This window comes from Episyrphus balteatus, chromosome 3, assembly GCF_945859705.1.
Source record: "Episyrphus balteatus chromosome 3, idEpiBalt1.1, whole genome shotgun sequence".
NCBI lineage: Eukaryota > Metazoa > Arthropoda > Insecta > Diptera > Syrphidae > Episyrphus > Episyrphus balteatus.
In genome coordinates, this window is record NC_079136.1 from 98,158,342 (window position 1) to 98,176,785 (window position 18,444).

Genomic DNA, 18,444 nt, shown 5'->3' on the forward strand with positions numbered 1-18,444 from the left:
TCGTTGCCGCTACCCGTACCGCTACCGCATACCCTCCAGTGTGGCCAAGCCTTAAAGGCTTGGCCACACCGGAGGGTACGCGGTAGCGGTACGGGTATCGGCAACGATATTTGTATGAAAAAAATTCAACATCTGAACGTTGATATGTCAGTTTGGAATTTTTTCCATACAAATACCCGTACCGTTACCTGTACCTCTACCGCGTACCCTCCGGTGTGGCCAAGCCTTAAGGCTTGGCCACACCGGAGGGTATGCGGTATATATAACGATATTTGTACTAAAAAAATTCCACACCTGAACGTTGATGTGTCAGTTTGGAATTTTGTTCATACAAGTACCCTCACCGCTACCCGTACCGCTACCGCATACCCTCCAGTGTGGCCAAGCCTTCAGTTTGGAATTTTTTCATACAAGTACCCGTACCGCTACCCTATGTACCCTTCGGTGTGGCCAAGCCTTCAGTTTGGAATTTTTTTCATAGTCAGCTATTACACGAAGCCTCAAGAGGCTTGACTCTTTTTTCTAATTTTCTTTTGATAATCATTCTGTGAGGCGCGTACTATTACACGATGCCTCTTGAGTCCAGGACTCAAATTTGACAGTTCTCTTTTGATTTAAAATTTGTTGTTGTTGTATTGCACCAAGAAGCAAAAAGAAATGAGAGGGAATGTTGAAAAAAGAAGGAGTGGAAAAAGAAACGTCAAAAAAGAGTCTCAGAATTCCGACCCACGATTCTCTGGTCGGATAATTTTTTGTTCCATCTTTTTTCTCTTTTGCACTCATTACGATTGAAAAGAGGCGCGCCTCTTGAGGCTTCATGTAATAGCTGACATACAAGTACCCGTACCGCTACTGTATATACCTTCCGGTGTGGCCAAGCCTTAATTATAGAGATGTGTAGTGCTGCCTTTAAACAGAAAATTGAACACGTCTTGTGTAAAAAATGACACATGCTGTCACTTGGTCTTCCTGTGTGCCTGTTTTTATTTCTTTGGTTAATAAATTTTTCCTTATCAAGATAATCTGCAAAGTTAAATTTGATTTATAAATATATTAAAATCTAATTTCCTACAATCTATGCACCTAAAACAGGAAATGGAAAACCTGAACGATGTTTCACTATCTGAAGCCTTCAAAAATGACGAAACATTAAACAAAAAATCTATTCAAATCGCTCAAAGTAAATATATGCATTTTCTGTTTATTTTTTTGTTTTTACTATTTTCTTACGCTCCTTAACTTTATAGATATCACAAACAAAGACTATGATATTGCAATCTTTGTTGAGAAACTTGGATTTGCATTAACATCCCCAACACTAGAACTCCGTGTCAATGGCACAAAACTACTCAGCAGCGTTCTATCCCAACTGCCAAGAGATCATCTCACCAATGGGCAGATTGAGTTTGTAGCAACGTTCTATGCTGACCGAATGAAGGACCAGCACAATGTTCTTCCAGCTGTAATTGATGGAATCGCTGCTATCATCAGTATGAAGAACTTCCCGGATGCGTCAGTTGTAACGATATTGCAAAGCTTCTTTCAGCATACCACTTGTCAGAGTCAAGTTCGAAATGATCGAGAGAAGATCTTTAAGATATTGAAAATGCTTTCAGAAAATCATGAAAATGGTAAGCGAACTAACACTAGAGTGAATCCTTTAACTGAGAATTGTATTTAACTTTCTTTCAGTTCTTAAATCCATGGGTGGTGATTTTATTTATGGACTCATTAGTTCTCTCGATGGTGAACGTGATCCTAGAAATTTGGAATTCATTTTTACATTTATGCCAGATTTAATTCAAAGATATCCTTTGTTGCATTTAAATGAGGAAATGTTTGAAATATTTGCTTGTTATTTTCCTATTGACTTTAATCCCAGCAAAACTGATCCTGAAGCTATAACAAGAGATAATTTGGCAACTAAATTATGTAATTGTTTAGTTGCGTCGGAGGAATTTGTTGAATGGTCAGTGCCATTGGCTTTAGAGAAATTAGAAAGCGATTTAATCGTAGCTAAGTTGGATTCGTTAGAACTTTTGGTAAGTGCTTGTTTAAAACAAATATAAGAACATTGAAGAAAATAAATAATTTTTAACTACAATCGAAATACCATTAGGCCTTATGTGCAACTTCATTCCATTTTCGAATCTTATTGAAATTTCTTTTATACTTTTTGTCCGGACTATATATCGCACTAGTCTTACAAGACTGTTGTAACTCAAATTTTTTTTTGCTTGAAGTGACATCTTATTTTACACAATAACTTTATATTTATATATACATACATATAATATTTTAAATAATTGCTGAATAGTTAATTGCATTATTTTTATAAAGGAACTTGATAAAAAAAATTATTTTTTTATAAATTGGAACAGTTTTTCGCTGATTCAGCGAGAAATTTTTTTTTCGAGTTACAACAGTCTTGTAATACTAGTGCGATATCTTAATAATACAACTTCAGATCTTCTGATATCTACACTTATGACTGTTCTAAAATACAATAAAAAAAAGTTCTATCGCAACCAGTTCCTAAAATATTGGCTTTTTTCTTTCTGTGTATTTTTTTATTTCATCATCATATGTTTTCGTGAACCACAACTACAATAAATGAGTTTTGTCAGTTTGTTTTTTTTTTTTTATAATTTTGTACAATTTTGTCGATGAAAAATGTTAAAAAAATATATTTTTTTCGCCTGTAATATAAAATATTTTTTTTTAGAAAATGTGCAACAGTTATGAAAACTTTTAACTGCTCATGTAGTGAGTCAATTATTGTAGAAAATTAGAAAAAAAAAGAAATTAATAAAACTTATTCATTGGGGTTGTGGTGCATGAAAACGTAAGAAGATGAAATAAAAAAAAAAAAAAAACACCGAACGAAAAAAAGCTAATATTTTAGAAACTGGTTACGATAGAAATTTTTCCTGTTGTATTTCAGGACAGTCATAAGTGTAGCAACCATTACAGGCCTGTCCACCCTGTATACATAAAATATAACTCAGCACCCAGACCGCAAAGAAACTCTTGGGTATCATTTATGTTTAAAGCTTAAAGAGACTTTTCTTTTGCTGTCTCACTCGATGGATTTGGAGGAAATTCTTAAAATGTATTTTTGACATTTACTCTTATCCTCAACTTAACAGAAATTTATATCATCCCCTCATGCCTTAGATATTCAATGAAAACAAATTTCCTTTATCACGATATTATGCATCAAAGTTAAACAGTTAAAATTTTTCTTTCGCCTCAAGAAACTTCATTATTGAAAATTTGAAAAGGATATTACAGGGAAACTGCTTTGATATGGACAAAATTAAAGCAATGAAATAAGTGTTTGGGTATTTGTGTAAAAAAGCCGATAAATAAAAAAAAAGGTTATTGTCCTTCCCTTTTATTGATGCCAACCAAAATTATAAAAAACAGCTTTTGAAAACGGAGCAGTCGTGAAAACTTAAAAAAATATAACCAATATCAATACAATCAATACAATTTCTATTTATTACTACTCGTTCCCAAAAGGCTGAAATTCAAAATCTAATTTAAATTGATCGCTGTAACGTATTTTTATTTTGTGGTTAAAAGGGTGTTTAAGTAAATAAAAACACATTCTTTTTTATTTTTTACATTGCTTATGAAATTTCTCAAAAAAAATCAAATTATAATCTAGCACCAATTTTGTCATAAAAAAACTTTTAAAATTAGAGCTAGTTTTACCATAAAAGCAAGTACGTGCGACCAGAACAGATGTTTTAGAGAATTTGATGATGTTAGATACATTTTTTATTTGTGTGAATATTTAATATTATTACCAAAAATAAGTTATCCAAATTAAAAAAAACTGCATTGCATTTGCAATGAAAATTAATTTTATAAGAGACGCATAGCTCTAGAAGAGATGTACCACACAAATTTTACAACCCTATCGCATACGTTTCACATTCGTCCTAAGAAATGACAGTTTTTTTTTTTTTCAAAATGTTGAAAATAAATTGCGATTTGGCAGATTTCTGTTTTTAATGAGGACGTTAAATATAATGATAAGTGAGTATGGTTAATTTAAAATGTAATGTGAAATATTTTTTTTTCGATTTAGAAACAGTTTTTTTATTTTATAAACTTCAACCTGCCGCTGTATAATACCCATATCGCAAGTCAAAAGGTTGCACATATGCCACAGTGACCGAATTACTCTTGCCTTTAATATTAAATGTGTTACCTCAAAAATTGTGCCACAAAGAATGAAAATTAAGAGGGGTTACTCGGTTATTATGATAAAGTTTAAAAAAAAATAATTATAATTTAAATTGTTTCCTTCATTTATCCTGTGATACGTGATACATTCGTACAAAATATCTGAAACATAAAGAATTAAAAATAAAATTCTCTTCACAACATGAAGTATTTTAATATTTTTTAATAAACTCTTAAAATTTTCTTTTCAGTATGCCATCGCTCAAAAATTTCCACCTAAGATCTTGGAATTACATTTTGAACAAATCTGGCCAGCTCTTAAACTGGAAATCTTTCCGGGTCCCGACAATCAAGATATTCTTAATGCAGGCCTAAGGACTCTTCGTTCAATTCTTGAACGCGCCTCAGAAGATCCAACAGTAAGCCAAAACTATCAAACGATTATCCTGGGTACAGTGCTTCCACATCTAAATGATATGCATCAGCGTCTCTTTAATCCTTCCACTGCAATTGCACTTGTTTGTGTGTCTGGCGATGCAAAATTTGCCTCTGAAAAGATTCTCAATAGTTTTTTATTGAAATTACATTCCGATGAAGACCTTAGCTTTCAAGACAAGTTGCAAATTTTCTATATACTTGCACAGGTTTTTAAACTGTGCACTTTGAGAAATGCCATGCGACAAATAAGTTCAAACATCACTTCAGAGCTACATGCAGAATTTCTAAAAGAGCTTAAAAATGAAGCTAGTCCTTTGGATCTGAAGAAAGCGGCTTTAGCTTGTCTGAATGAATCATTTGCTTCTACAACTCAAGGAAATCGTATTCTTGTGTATCAAAGCCTAGTGCAAATCCTTACATCAGATGACTTAGAAATCGACTTAAAAGACATTCTCAAGCACATCACCGAATTAGATCCCAAAGAGCTCCAAACAGAGTGTGTGGACAAGATCATACGAAATTTCCCAATATTTTCGCCATTTGTTAAAAGAAAAATCTATAATAACTTTTTGCATCTAATTAAATTCAAGGCCTTCTCACAAACAGTTTATGACTTAATTTTCTCCAATATTTTCGAAAATGATTCTCCTGAAGTTCGTCTAATTGCTTTAGATGCATTGGTAACACTTCTACAGCAAGAAAATACCGCATTCATTAAGGATCTCCAAATGAATGAATCATTAATTGGAAGAATATTCAGTCTAGTGCAGAGTGGTGTATTAAGTCTTGAAATTCTTGAACGCTGTGCGGCAGTTCTCAGTTTGATAATGAAACATTTGCCTGTTGCTGAGCAGTACATGATCATAACCGAATATCTTCCGAAACTGAATCTACAACTGGTATCTGACTTGTTCCTCACCAAGGGTCTTTTGGGATTCATGCATGAGAGTATCACGATTGATGAACATTTTGAAAATTTAGCAAATGATTTGATCCAGCTGTCTCTGACAAACGATAATGAAATATTACGCAAGGTGTGCCATCATTTGTTATGTAGTTTGTTTAATAAAATGGAAGATAGCGAAACAAACCGAGGAATTTTAAATCGAATAATACACAAACTTAAGGAAGAAATAAAACAAAACAAGCACAAAGCTGTGGAAATACTTTCTTGGATTGGCAAGGGTTTAAATATTCTAGGACATGAACTAATGGGTGACATAATTGAAACAGTAAGTGCAGTTTTTATTTTATAATGTTGACATTTCGTCTATTAACTACGGAATTACTTCTTAGATTGCAGAGCTATTGGATCACCCAACTTTATCCTCAGCAGCCAAATTGGCATTTGATATCATCTCATTTGAATATCCAGAAATCCATTTACCATGCATTAGATTTCTGTTTAAACAGAAATTTTTCAATGTGATTTATTCAAAAATTGCCCATAAATTGGAGTGTTTCTCCGAAAACCATATTAATGCTTTCATATATGTTTTAAAAGCAACGCCGCAAACGGTTTTGCAAATGAATATAGAAAAGGTAAGCAGATGGAATAGTTTTCTATAGAATTAATATGCCAATATTTTAATATGTTTTTCGTTTTTAATTTCAGATTGGTCCTGTTTTATTTAAGTGTTTAGAATTAAACGAAGTACAAACTATTCGAATAAGCTTGGAGATATGTGAAAATTTTGTTAAAACAAAAGATGTATACTTTAGCGGGCACTTGAATCATCTAGTTCCACAGTGTTTGAAGTTGACACAGTATAAAAGTTCAATGGTAAGTTACTTATAAAATACTGTTTTCATTAACTTATGAACACGTTTAACTGGTTTACAGTTGAAGGGTCCAGGGGAAAAACAGCATAAGTCCACTCCAATTCATTTCGAGAAAAACGCATTTTAAAATTTTGTTCTCCATACAACTTAGTACTAAAAGCACAAATTTTATTTATTTTTTCAGCAAGGCTTAAATTTGTTTTATAAAAGTAAGGATCCAATTAGATAGTGCTCAGTAAATACTACAAGACCTCATCATTAGCTTATGTTTGACAAAAAGTGGACATGTGCCGTTTTTCCCCTGGACCCTTCAGTTTTTTAGAACTAATTGGAATAGGTTTTTGAAATTAGATTATTTTGATCCGCTATGAAGGGAAGTCAAATAACACTGTGTTACAAAATAAAAAATCATGTCAATTACTTTGGAAATGACCTAGCAGAGGTTGTAGGTATTACTGAGTACATCATATTTCGGGCTGAATCTCAAAGTACAACATTTTTTTACAGTTTTTAGAGTGAATAAAAAAAGTTTTAATTCATCAAAATTAGTAAGACATTGTGGAACTTGTGATTTTTTTACTCGAGGAAGAAATTTCAATTTTTTGGGACAATGAAAGGAAATGAAAAATTATTTTCTCTGTTCATAATAATGGTAGAAATTTTTGTATGGTCTTAATTTTTAGAAAAAAATGTAATTCTTTGTAACTACGTTTAAAAAATTTTGATATCGATTTTGGTTGCTCATATATATATTTTAAATAGGTACTGCTAATTTTTTCTTGCATATGATAACACAAGCCAAAAAAAAAAGTGCCAATACTTTTGACCGGACCTGCCTATCTTTATGTATTTTGACGTGCTGAATCCGAATCTGAAGTCAATTTTGCCCAAACACCCTCAAAATTTTGATAAAATTTAAAAAATCATGAAAATTGGGGTTTTTTTTGCAATAAATTGAAATTTCTTTCTCGAGTAAAAAAACCATAACTTCCACAATTTCTAACTGAATAAAAGCTTTCTTGATTCAGCATAAATAGAACAATAAAACTGTTTATAAATTCTAAAGCAAAAAATGTAGCTTAAAACGGTCTCCGAACTCTAAAAAACGGTGAAAAAATGTTGTACTTTGAGATTCAGCCTATAAAATCTACACCCAATTTGGTGCTTGAGCACATTAAAAAAATATTTTCAAAAAAAAAAAAACAGTATTGCTCTGTTTAGAACTGTCTGAAATTGTCCGCAAAATAGCTGAGTAAAAAATCGTTGAAATCTGAAAACATTGAAAAACGGTTTTTTGACGATAACTTGAAATTTTGAGGGTCTACGAAAAATTTCAAGTGCCGAAATATGATGTACTCAGTAATACCTACAACCTCTTCTAGGTCATTTCCAAAGTAATTGACATGATTTTTATTTTGTAACACAGTGTTATAATTAGTGATCGAAATCGTGCTAAATTTTAGCTGACATTTTTTTCTCCGTTTTTTTTTTTTATTTTTTTCCGTGCGCTAAATTATAAGAGATACAAAATTTATAGTTGGAAACGAAAATGTGATTTTTAAGCTGGAGCTACTCACAATTTGGAAGGAATTCTTAAATAAATTGAATTATTTATTTTCAAAACATGATAACTCCATGATTTTAAATTTTTCAGGAGAAACAGAAAACGTTCTATTTTCTATTGAAGTGTGTAGCATAATTTACAAAAAACATATTCTGTAAAACTTTTGCCTAGCTACAGTATACAGTTTCGTTTTTAATTTTTGGACCGATAGATCAAAAGATAAAAAATAAAAACGTTTTTGGACGTATCATACTTCGAAAATAAATGTTCACGTCCATTTATTTTCGAAGTATGATTAGTTTTAAAATGGATTTACAATTTTTCTTTAAGCCTCTCTATCAAACAATTGTATTTGAGACTAAAATACTAGTGGTTATTTAACTTCAAAGACGTTTTAAAATTAAGATTTTCATCCAGTAGTCTATTATAGCATTTACACATATAGATGATGTTGTTTTTTTTTTCAAAAGCTGATAAGTCCGGGACCTATACGTTCATTAACGTTTTGACTATTTCTCTCTCTATTTAATCAGAAGAAAATGATAGAGACATAAAGCGTCAATACGTTAACGTACGTATGCCGTAGTTCGACCCCTGTTTTTGATACTAAAAAAATATTTCGCAAAGCTGTAAAATCTGAATACAGGCATGGTAATCCCTAAAGTACAAATTTAATCCAAAAAACGAATTTCGAAAAAGAATGTACTTATCATGTTTTGAAAATAAATGATTCAATTATACATCGGCTAATTTTATTCGAGAATTTTGTATGGGAGTTAAAATTTGGCTCGATCTTTGTACTAGACTAAGAGCCAATTTTTCAATCTTCTAATAAACAGTCAGTTAACTGTTCGACGAATAAAGTTATTAGGCTCATAAACAATCAGATAAAAACATTGAATTTTTCAATCAAGAATAATTTATTCTACAGAATAACAAAAAAAAATTGTCAAATTCAAAAATATTTAAAATTAAACGTCATTTTTATTCATGATTGTTTTTGTTTTCTTGTTTTCCACTGTATTTTTTTCAAAATTCTTTCAAAACAGCTTTGACAACTGACACAATATTTTTATTGAGATTATTCCTTAGAATAATTTTATTCGTCTCTGAAAGGAGCAGATAGATTTATTCTTAGGAATAAGCTATATCTGCCTGTTGAAAAATTGATTTTTTCTCTATCCTTAGGAATAAGTACTAACTGACTTTTTAACTGACTATTGAAAAATTGGCCCTAAATGATAAATAATAATAATTCGATAGATTAATAAGCCTGCTCTCTTTTGGAAACTAATATTTCTTGTTTCCAAAGGAGAGCTGGCTTATTAATATACTATTGCTCTTCATTAAAACAAACCTTCCTCACTTAATTGCTGCCGCTGGGTAGTCGAAATATTTAGATCAAACATTGGTCCGTTGTAATATCACATAGATTCGGGACAGGCCTTTATTGCCTCTTAAGTGAAGTTTATTGTCTATAAGATTCAGAAAAAGACATGCTATTTTTTTAATCGACGATTGACGACTATTTTTTTAAAAGTTTGTTATAAGTTTTATGGAGAGGCAATATCTTTGTTTTATGAGCCTATTCTGAAATTGTCCGAAAAAAAAAACTTATAACTTTGAAGAATTTTATGAATTTCATGTTACTAAAAGCATTTATTGTTAAATTAACCTTTCTGCAATAGTTCAGATTTTTTGCAACTTCTGTTGAGAACAGATTCGTAAAAAGAGAATCTTCTTTCGGACAACGTTTCTATAGTTTTCTTTCATTAGACGTAGCGAACAAAAAATTGTTTGAAAGAATATGTTTCTTGAAAATGATCTTCTCAAAGGCTAAATTCTTGCTACCTGATTTGACTTTAATTTATCTCAAATATTCCATCAAAGAATTTTAGAAAGGTTTTTCTGCATTTTTCATTTAAATACAAAAATTCGCTAATGCTCAATGATTATTGGTTCCAAGCAACATAATAAATCTTGATTTCTTGTATATGTAGTGGTGTAGTCTCAAAAGTATTTGCTTTGCAAAAATCAATTCTCTCAAAGCTTTTATTCTTTCTCATTATGTACTAACGCTGATATGTTTTTTTTCAGAATGTAAGAATAACTGCACTGAATCTTCTTTATGAAATCACAAAGTACCCGACATTCTATTTGTTACCATTGAAAATGGATGTTGTCCTTGGATTGTCACCCGCTCTAGATGATCAGAAGAGACTTGTTCGTACAGCAGCAGTTAAAGCCAGCAATGCGTGGTTTCTAATTGGTGAACCAACTGGAGATTAGAACAAATTTATTCCTAAATAACAAATGCAAAATGATTTGTTTTTAGTTTTTTTTTTTATTGTTTTACTTTCAAAAGCGTTTTGTTTAATTTCTTTTTTCGACACATAAAATAACGATTGTGTGTGGTATATTTTTAAATTACTACTTTTTTAAGTTTTTTTTTTAATAACTTAAAATGACAAAATAAATATTTTTTTATTAAGAGAACTGAATAAAAAGAAAAATATCTAAACCACAACACTTTTTATGTTTGAACACACAAAACAAAAACACTGTTGTCTGTTAAATTAATGTAAACAATCCACAGTGATGCCGAATTCGTATAAAATGAAAAAAATATCCTTATGGATGGATTCGAGATTATTTGAATATGAAAATTTTTTCTCTTCCGTTTTTTTTTTTTTATTTCAGTATGGATGATCAACCTGTGATCTTGCCATAAGTGCTGTTTTTTGAGCTTTTTGGACGACATCCGGACATCGACGTCTACGAATCAGTCGGCAGTCTTGAAAATAACCTTCGTTTCTTGGAAATCCATGAGTAAAGTCATGAAATGTTACCAATCCAAGACCCCAAATCCGTCCACCGCGGAATTCGCCCTCAAACTTCATACCATCTGAACGCCAAAATATTCCATAACCATGAAACCAACCTTGATGGAATTCCCCTTCGTATCTGGAAGAAGTTTCAAATAAGTTATGCATGACCAAATGGGAATGAAAGAATGATTGAACCCACTTGGACCCATCGGAGAACCACAGACAACCCAATCCCGTACATAGTCCATTTTGAAAAGTGCCATCATACCGCGTTCCATCAGGCAGCTGCAAATGGCCGAGACCATGCCTTAATCCTCTCTGATTCCATTCGCCAATATAACGTGAACGGTCTTCGTAACGCCAACCTCCAACCTTCACAGCACCCACAATTTGATTTCCAACCACATCTATGATGAAAAGAATTATTGATAAATTTTTATGCACGTATATGAACGCACAAGCGTATAGCAGCACCATCAGGAACCAACGCATGTTCTTTAAGCAAGTTGTTATCAATTATATATGAATTACCTTGCTGTTCCTGATAATCGTCCATTACATAGAATATACTATTCGCTCTAGAAAGCACCAGGAATAACGCGTCCAACGAACTCTCACTAAATGTAGCCAAAAAAATGTTCCTCGCTCCTTCTAGAAAAATACACTAACCGTCAACTGTTTTCTCTGGCGCCTTTCTTTCAGCACCAGTAGTAGTAGTGTTCACAATCGTCGTCAGTATTGTTTTTGTGGGGCTTCGCTAGTTGAGTGTTTTTTTTTATAACAAATCTAATTAAAAAAAATAATTTTTGTTTTCTAAAATTGAGTTGAGTTTTTTAGGACTGTATTTTACGGTGTTTCATTCATTGCATGAGGAACAAAATGAAAAGCAACCAATAGGTTGGTTGAGCAACCTATTACGAAGTAGTCCATCATTGTGTAAAAGAATAGATGGCAGGTAGCAGGTACTTATTACAATCTTCAAGAAGAGGGTTGTAATTTAAACTCATGCTCATTGTAGGTGGTGGAATTGATTTAGTGGAATTGCTGCTGTTTGCTTCCGAGTCACATTGTTTTGTTATTTGCTTGTATTTCTTTCTTTCTTTTAAGTTAATAATAAATGTTAACATTGAGATTAATTTATAATGGAAAACAAGAACAAAAAGGAGGATGATTTCGGGGGTTGACAGGGTTGCATTTGTTGTAGTTGGTGAAAACGACAACTGGCAAAACGTTTGAATTTGCTTTTGACTCTCAATGTTGTTCGCTTAAATGGCATTGAATGCGTTTATTGATGGAGGCTGATGGGATGGGACATCGGCAAATGAACGAAAAACAAATAAAACATAGCCTTGAAATTAAATTAAACTGAGAATGGTCTTAATTGTTTGTTCAAACATAATAAGCATTCCTTCTTGAGAGTCGAACACTCTTGAATTGACTTTTATGTAGTTAGGGAGCAGTTTCTAATCTATTTGCTGGCTTAGGTACATGCTCATTGCTCATAGGCAATAATTAAACAATTTATGTAGGTTGTTAGTTGTACCTACATTATGTACATACACTTTGTGCGTTTTGTTGAACATTGATTTTGTAAGGTATCATCGTATCAGGTATTATTGAGACCGATGTTTTACCAGTAATAGAGATAGAGAGCTTATTCTATTGTGAGGTAAACTAATTCCCTTTAATTATATTTAACTAAAATTTTGCTGAATACTCTTCATTATAATTGATTTAGTTGTTAGTTATTTTTAATTTAAATATTTTCAAATTGGAATTCTGCTATCCGACCTATAGAAAAATTATATTCATCCAATTTAGCATAATTAATAACTTTTGAATATTGTAGTACCTAATTGCCGTTTTAACAACAATGGGAAACTTAATTTTAATTTATTATAAAAATAAATAATTCATTATACCCTGATTTTTCAATAAATCGATAAAATATTTACAATGACTCTTAGAAGAATGCTGAAATTTAAAAAATAAACGTTTTTGCAAAATACATTTGTGGCGTTTTAATAAGTTCAACGAAATTTTGTTTCATACTATAAAAAATGGTATAACAAGTACTTGTAATATCATCTTTGTCCGTATCCTTATTTTCCGTATCCGAATTTTAGAAGCTATTGTGTTTCTAGTTTCTTGTTCGGCATCAACATATAAGTGAGAAAAGATCTGTCAACTACCTCGCATATTAGATAACTGAAAAAAAAATCAAAATACGCGAAGATTTCCGAACGTGAAAAATTTTTAGCCCGAAACTCATACTAAGGTGGAATCTTGTTCACGTGAAACTTACGATAGGGGAAGGTACAATATTTCAAACTATACATTCGTTAAGAACTTATAGAAGAAGTTGAAATACATATCAAATATGCCAATACGATGATTGAGAACGCGAAAAAAAGAAACCTTACTTTCGTAAGGAAAACAAGTTTTTTTTTTATGAAAACTGATTTCATTCAAAAAATTCCAGCTCTTTTTGTAGATGTCGTACCCGAGCATGATTGTGGATAAGATATTTAGCTGAAAAAATAAGCTTTCAGATAGTAGGTTTTCAGGTAAAAACATTGCGAAGAAAAAAAAATATTTCTTTTTGCTCTTTTCATGAAAAATTAGTAATTTCAAAAAATCATTATTATTCTTTTTACAAAACATATACATATTATATAAGGCTTTTTTTTCTACAACTCAGTAGCTCCTCATTTTTTTTATTTTATTTGAAAAACAATAAAAACAAATACTTGCTTGTGTAATTTTTATTATTGTTTTGCGAATAAAATCAAAAATGAGTAGCTACCGAGTAATAGAAAAAACACGCCTATACTATAATATTGTTTTATTCTTCAGAAAAAATATTAGATGTAGATGGTAAAATATTTTTTGTAAACTTTTCATATAAAATATTTGACAAAATGATAATAAAAAAAAAGTAATTTTTTTATCGCTTTTTTGTAAAATATGTTTGGCTTCAAAAGTAATTCCCTTATGAGAAGGTTTTATTATCTTATAACTTCTTTTACAAGAAAGTTGACACAAAAATGTTTTTAAATCATTTTTTTTTTTATCTTAAGCACCAACCTGTTTTCTTATGACGTTATAAAGTGAAATTATCGACGTTACATACAACCAATTTTTTTTACATTTTGGCCATCAGCCAATTCAGGCTTATCGATTCTTTCACTTTTTGGGAAATCATAATGTAGTTTTAATTTGATATAAGTTTTAAACATAAGTAAGACCATGTGACATGGAGGAATTTTCTTTGTCGAAACACAAGTATTAAGCTTATTGGCCATTGGATGCAAAAACCGAAACGCGTCGCTATTAGTGTAAAAAAAATATTTAAAATAAGTGCGAACAAATTGAAAATAAAAACTAAATAAAATTAAAAAAATGATAAATCTTTTATTTTGTTTTTAATCTGTATAGTGTACCTATACACATTAGGTCTGCTTGGGTACTTTCTAAAACAGAAATATTTCTACTTTTGTCAAAAATAATGTACAAAACTACACCATTCTAGAGTACTCAAACAGGATTTGGGCTGAAAATGTTGAAAAAAGTAGAAATATTTCTGTTTTAGGAGGAATTAATAATTTCACCCCACAGAACAATATTTACGATACAAGGACAGGATAAAATATACCTTCAGTTTTAAGAGTTTAAAACAATTTGCCTAGTAATGTCATCCAAAGGATAATTTTGAAGTTTAAAAATGTATAATAACTATGCAGAAGAATTTTCAATTTCTTCTTTGCATGAAGGTTGGTCACTGTGACGTATGCGTATCTTTTCTTAAAGAAAAACAGTTAATACAAATTTGTATAACCGCTAAAAATCGTAAATCATCAATTTATTCTAAAATTGACGAAATAATTCACCCCTATTAACAACTATCAATTGATAGTTGATAAAAGTTGAATTTCGATATCTTATTTCTTAATTAACAAAAGTTTTGAAAATAAAAAATGATGCCAAGTTATTAATTGAAAAGTTATTGAAACATTTCATTGAAAAATTGACCAGTTTTCCCAAACATTAGGTTTTGAAATACCAAATATCAATTTATTTATCAACAATCAATTGATAATTTTAAAGTTTTTCTCGAAATATCTTAAATTTTTTTTTTGTCTCATTTACTTAGACTTATCATGTAGGTACGGATTGACTTAAAAAAAGTTGGAATAACATACGGTGAAGAGCTCTGCTCGTCTGGTCTTGTACGAATGAAAAAACTGCCCCAAATTTAAGACAGTGGCGGATCTATGGGGGGGGGGTCGTGGGGGTCCACGAACGCACTATCATAACTAATCACAAAAACTTAGTTTCATATTTTGGTTTAGGAAGAAATATATACGCTTTTCTTTGTAACAAACCTGTGTGGAGGAAATTTATTACATCCTACACATATTTCTTCTTAATTGTACATTTTTTTTAAGCTAACTTTTGCTTTCAAAGATCACATTTCTTAAAATGCGTTTTAAACATATAACTATACTAAAAAAAAAAAAATTTATGGTTTGATGTTTCCGCAAAAAAATAATGAAGCTCTTAGAAACATCGATATCGAAGCTTCAAAGTATTTTTAAAGTGAAGCGCACCAGGCGAGTTCTACCCAAAACACGAACATACATTTTAAATAATGGTCTTCAACGGAAAAACATTCCGAAAGAGTTAAATCAAAATGGCTTCCGTTTATTTTAACTAGGTTCAAGATTCACACAGTGTAGAACGGATATTAACTTCTAACTTTGTTTAAAATGACAACCTCAATAATTTCAACAGTTTTTTTTTTAACAAAAGCTTTGATTGTAGTTAAAAATTAAATACAGAAAAATTAATTTTTTTGGATTAAGAAAAATTTATATATTTTTTAAGTATCAATTTTTGGAAAACGGGACATTTTTTGAAATGTTAGTGTGAATTTGGTAAAATATTTAGCCAAGGATAAGTTTTTGACATTTGTATCTATGTATGTCTGTTGAATAAAGAATTTATTTTTAGCTTAATTTAGCTGTGAGAATAGGGATACATTTTTGAAGTGGCTAAATGTTTTCTTAGTTGCAAAAAAAAGAATTAATGGTGTTTAAAACATTTAGGTATAAATATTTACAATTTACAAACTTCCACCAAGCTTTGACCTGTGAATTTTATCTTTGCCTTTACATTCATTTACAATTTATTTTCATCATCAATAAAGTGAAATAATATTGAAAAATATTAATTTTCCTAATATGTAGCTACATCATGTTGCATTACTTTCCCAATTTTCTTTTTTTATTTTCAGTTTTTGATTATTTAGTAAATAAAATGCACGACTGGGTCGCACGAACTTGCTCTTAGAGTTCAAGCTGCTGAAATTTTTAAGACTTTTTATAAATAGTACAGGTAAAATAGGCATTTAAAAAAAAAAATTGTTACACTCATGAAACTTGGCAAAAAGTTTGTTTTTGGGATAAGAACCAAGGACAAAAAAAGTCTATAAAAAAAAGTTGGGTGGAAGGGTGTTTTTTCGCGGACAAGGGGGAGGGGGTGAAGGTCAAAAATATACTGAAAAAAATTGTTAGTCGAATATTATCATATGACACGTGTTTTCAAGGTATTTTTTGATGCTGAATCTAATGACATAAAAATAAAGTCAATACGATTGCTCTAAAAAAGTGATTGCCGATTAAAAACAAGGTTGCTTGTTTTTTGACTTCAACAGGTACCTAAAATATAACCAAAATCCATGTGAAAAACATGCTACACTGATGAAATTCGGGATGAAGGTTTTATATAAAGCAGGGACAAAGGATTCATAAAGTTCTTAAAATTATTTTTGGTGAAAGGGTGTTTTTTTGAAAGGTTAAGTTGTGTGTGAGAAAGGTATCATTACAGCTAACTTAAATTTTATTAATTTTTAAAACTTGGTGAAAAAGTTTTGGTTGGTATAAGAATTAAGAATCTATAAAAAGTACAAAATTACCTTGAGTGAAAGGGTGTTTTTTTTTCAAGAAATGATGAAATTCGGAATTCGGAAAATTTTCAAAATTTTTTTAAAAATCCAAAAATAATTTATTCGAAATTTTATTTTGGGCTTATATTTGAGCTGTTTAAGTGCTTCTTTACAAAAAAATTTCGTTGAAATCGAATAAGTCGTTTGGGAGAATATCGGATTAAAAAAAAACGGTTCTATGGCAGGTACCGTTAATAAAGATTTTTAAAGAAAAAATTTTTCATTAAACTTACATTTGAATTTTGTAAATAAAATCGTTGGAGCCGTTTTTGAGCAATTTCAACTTTACTAAAATCGGTATATGACAAGTACCGTTACTTTTGGTCAAAAAAAAATTAATTCCAAAAATCCCTCTGGTGAGTCTCAAAAAAATGCTGCATGCCAAGCTTGAAGTCAATCGGTCCATCCGTTTAGGATGTAGCTTCTTATACAGACAGAAAGTCAGACTGACAGACAGACAGACGGACGGACTTAAGGGACCCACTTTTTAGGCATTCTCTACCATCGTAAAAGCTGCGTTCCTTTGAAAATATTTATCTACTTTTTAGTACTTAAAGCTGCTTTGAACTACTTTTTCAGTATAGCAAAGTAGATCAAAGTAGTTTTAAGTACTAAAAAGTAGATAAATATTTCCAAAGGAACGCAGCTAATATCATGGAAAAATGTTATCTCAACTTTTTTTTTGTACGAATGCATAACTTGATATAAAAAATACATTAATCCTTCTGCAAACAATTTATCCTCTAAAGATAAAACTTTAAGCGGGTCCCAGAGCGGGGTAAATTGTTACGGACAGCCCGGCTAGCTCAGTCGGTAGAGCATGAGACTCTTAATCTCAGGGTCGTGGGTTCGGGCCCCACGTTGGGCGCCATTTTTGTTGCGGGTTAAGATTCACAAAAGGATTTAAGGATCAGGGATAGGAAGTGAGCAGGGAATAGGATAGGTAGGATGGCCGGTGCGACCATGACAAAATTTTTCATTAGGTAAGAGTGTAGGGTAGAATAGAAAAAAAAAGGAAAAAGGAGATTCGACACTCAGGACTGGCACGCTGGCGACGCACGGCTTAGCTCGCCGGATATGGGAGGGGATCTTGTCCTGGGATACGAGAAAAACCACAACAAAAAAAACATAAATCGTGCCATTCACTTGAACAAGGAGAAACAAAAAAAAAACACTTATACTTCTCTTACCATTCCAACCATGACCAGTTTACCGTTGTGCTGCTGATGTTTTGCAGCATTGCCCCCTCCCAGCCTGGAGCCCATATAACGTCCGTTGGGACTCCCCTCAATAGGCATCTTCTTCACGCCTTCACTTCATCCTAGTTGAAGAACACTTATCCGCCCCTTTCCACCCCCTGAAAAATCCTTAACAGGCCATCTCAAACTTTTTTAAGTTTGAATAAAAAAAATTCGCATTGGCGTGATTCACAATCATTTATTATTAAGAATAATATTTCGAAATTTTATAAATAGAAAAATCATCAACAACAATTTTTGGTCGCATTGGATTTGAAAAAATTATATATCTTGAATTCGATACCACAAGGTACAAAAAAAAAATAAATAACAAAAAAAAAGAAAATTACGTGAAACTTATAACGGAACAATTCAATGAGCAAAAAAAAA

General features: G+C 31.3%; 2 protein-coding genes and 1 non-coding gene across 4 annotated transcripts; 2 read left to right on the top strand and 1 right to left on the bottom strand.

Moving 5' to 3' along the window:
• The first annotated feature begins 954 nt into the window (after positions 1-954).
• Positions 955-10,508, top strand: LOC129916935 (MMS19 nucleotide excision repair protein). The gene is made up of 7 exons (XM_055997190.1): positions 955-1,180; positions 1,248-1,631; positions 1,693-2,042; positions 4,449-5,867; positions 5,932-6,177; positions 6,251-6,418; positions 10,079-10,508. Exons 1-7 carry the CDS (start codon positions 1,078-1,080, stop codon positions 10,268-10,270), a joined length of 2,862 nt encoding a protein of 953 aa, XP_055853165.1. The 5' UTR covers positions 955-1,077; the 3' UTR covers positions 10,271-10,508.
• Positions 10,386-12,594, bottom strand: LOC129916948 (MORN repeat-containing protein 4 homolog). 2 transcript variants are annotated; one of them, XM_055997212.1, is made up of 3 exons: positions 11,341-12,587; positions 11,009-11,216; positions 10,386-10,945 (listed from the first exon to the last, which is right to left on the bottom strand). In XM_055997212.1, the coding sequence occupies exons 1-3, from the start codon at positions 11,363-11,365 to the stop codon at positions 10,678-10,680; spliced, it is 501 nt and encodes a 166-aa protein (XP_055853187.1). In that variant the 5' UTR covers positions 11,366-12,587; the 3' UTR covers positions 10,386-10,677. The 2 variants fall into 2 exon arrangements, with proteins under 2 accessions (XP_055853187.1, XP_055853186.1); XM_055997211.1 differs by having other exon boundaries at positions 10,386-11,216; positions 11,341-12,594.
• A 5,017-nt stretch (positions 12,595-17,611) lies between these two features.
• Positions 17,612-17,684, top strand: Trnak-cuu (transfer RNA lysine (anticodon CUU)). The gene has a single exon. It is a non-coding gene; the product is annotated as a tRNA-Lys (tRNA).
• The last annotated feature ends 760 nt before the right edge of the window (positions 17,685-18,444 follow it).

Bases quoted from the DNA above. Each gene is read 5' to 3' on its own strand.
- LOC129916948 (XM_055997211.1), bottom strand. From the start codon at position 11,365: ATGGACGATTATCAGGAACAGCAAG. The intron at 11,217-11,340 runs GTAATTCATATA...TTTTCATCATAG, and splicing joins CGATTATCAGGAACAGCAAG to ATGTGGTTGGAAATCAAATT.
- LOC129916935 (XM_055997190.1), top strand. From the start codon at position 1,078: ATGCACCTAAAACAGGAAATGGAAAACCTGAACGATGTTTCACTATCT. The intron at 1,181-1,247 runs GTAAATATATGC...TTAACTTTATAG, and splicing joins ATCTATTCAAATCGCTCAAA to ATATCACAAACAAAGACTAT. The intron at 1,632-1,692 runs GTAAGCGAACTA...ACTTTCTTTCAG, and splicing joins TTCAGAAAATCATGAAAATG to TTCTTAAATCCATGGGTGGT.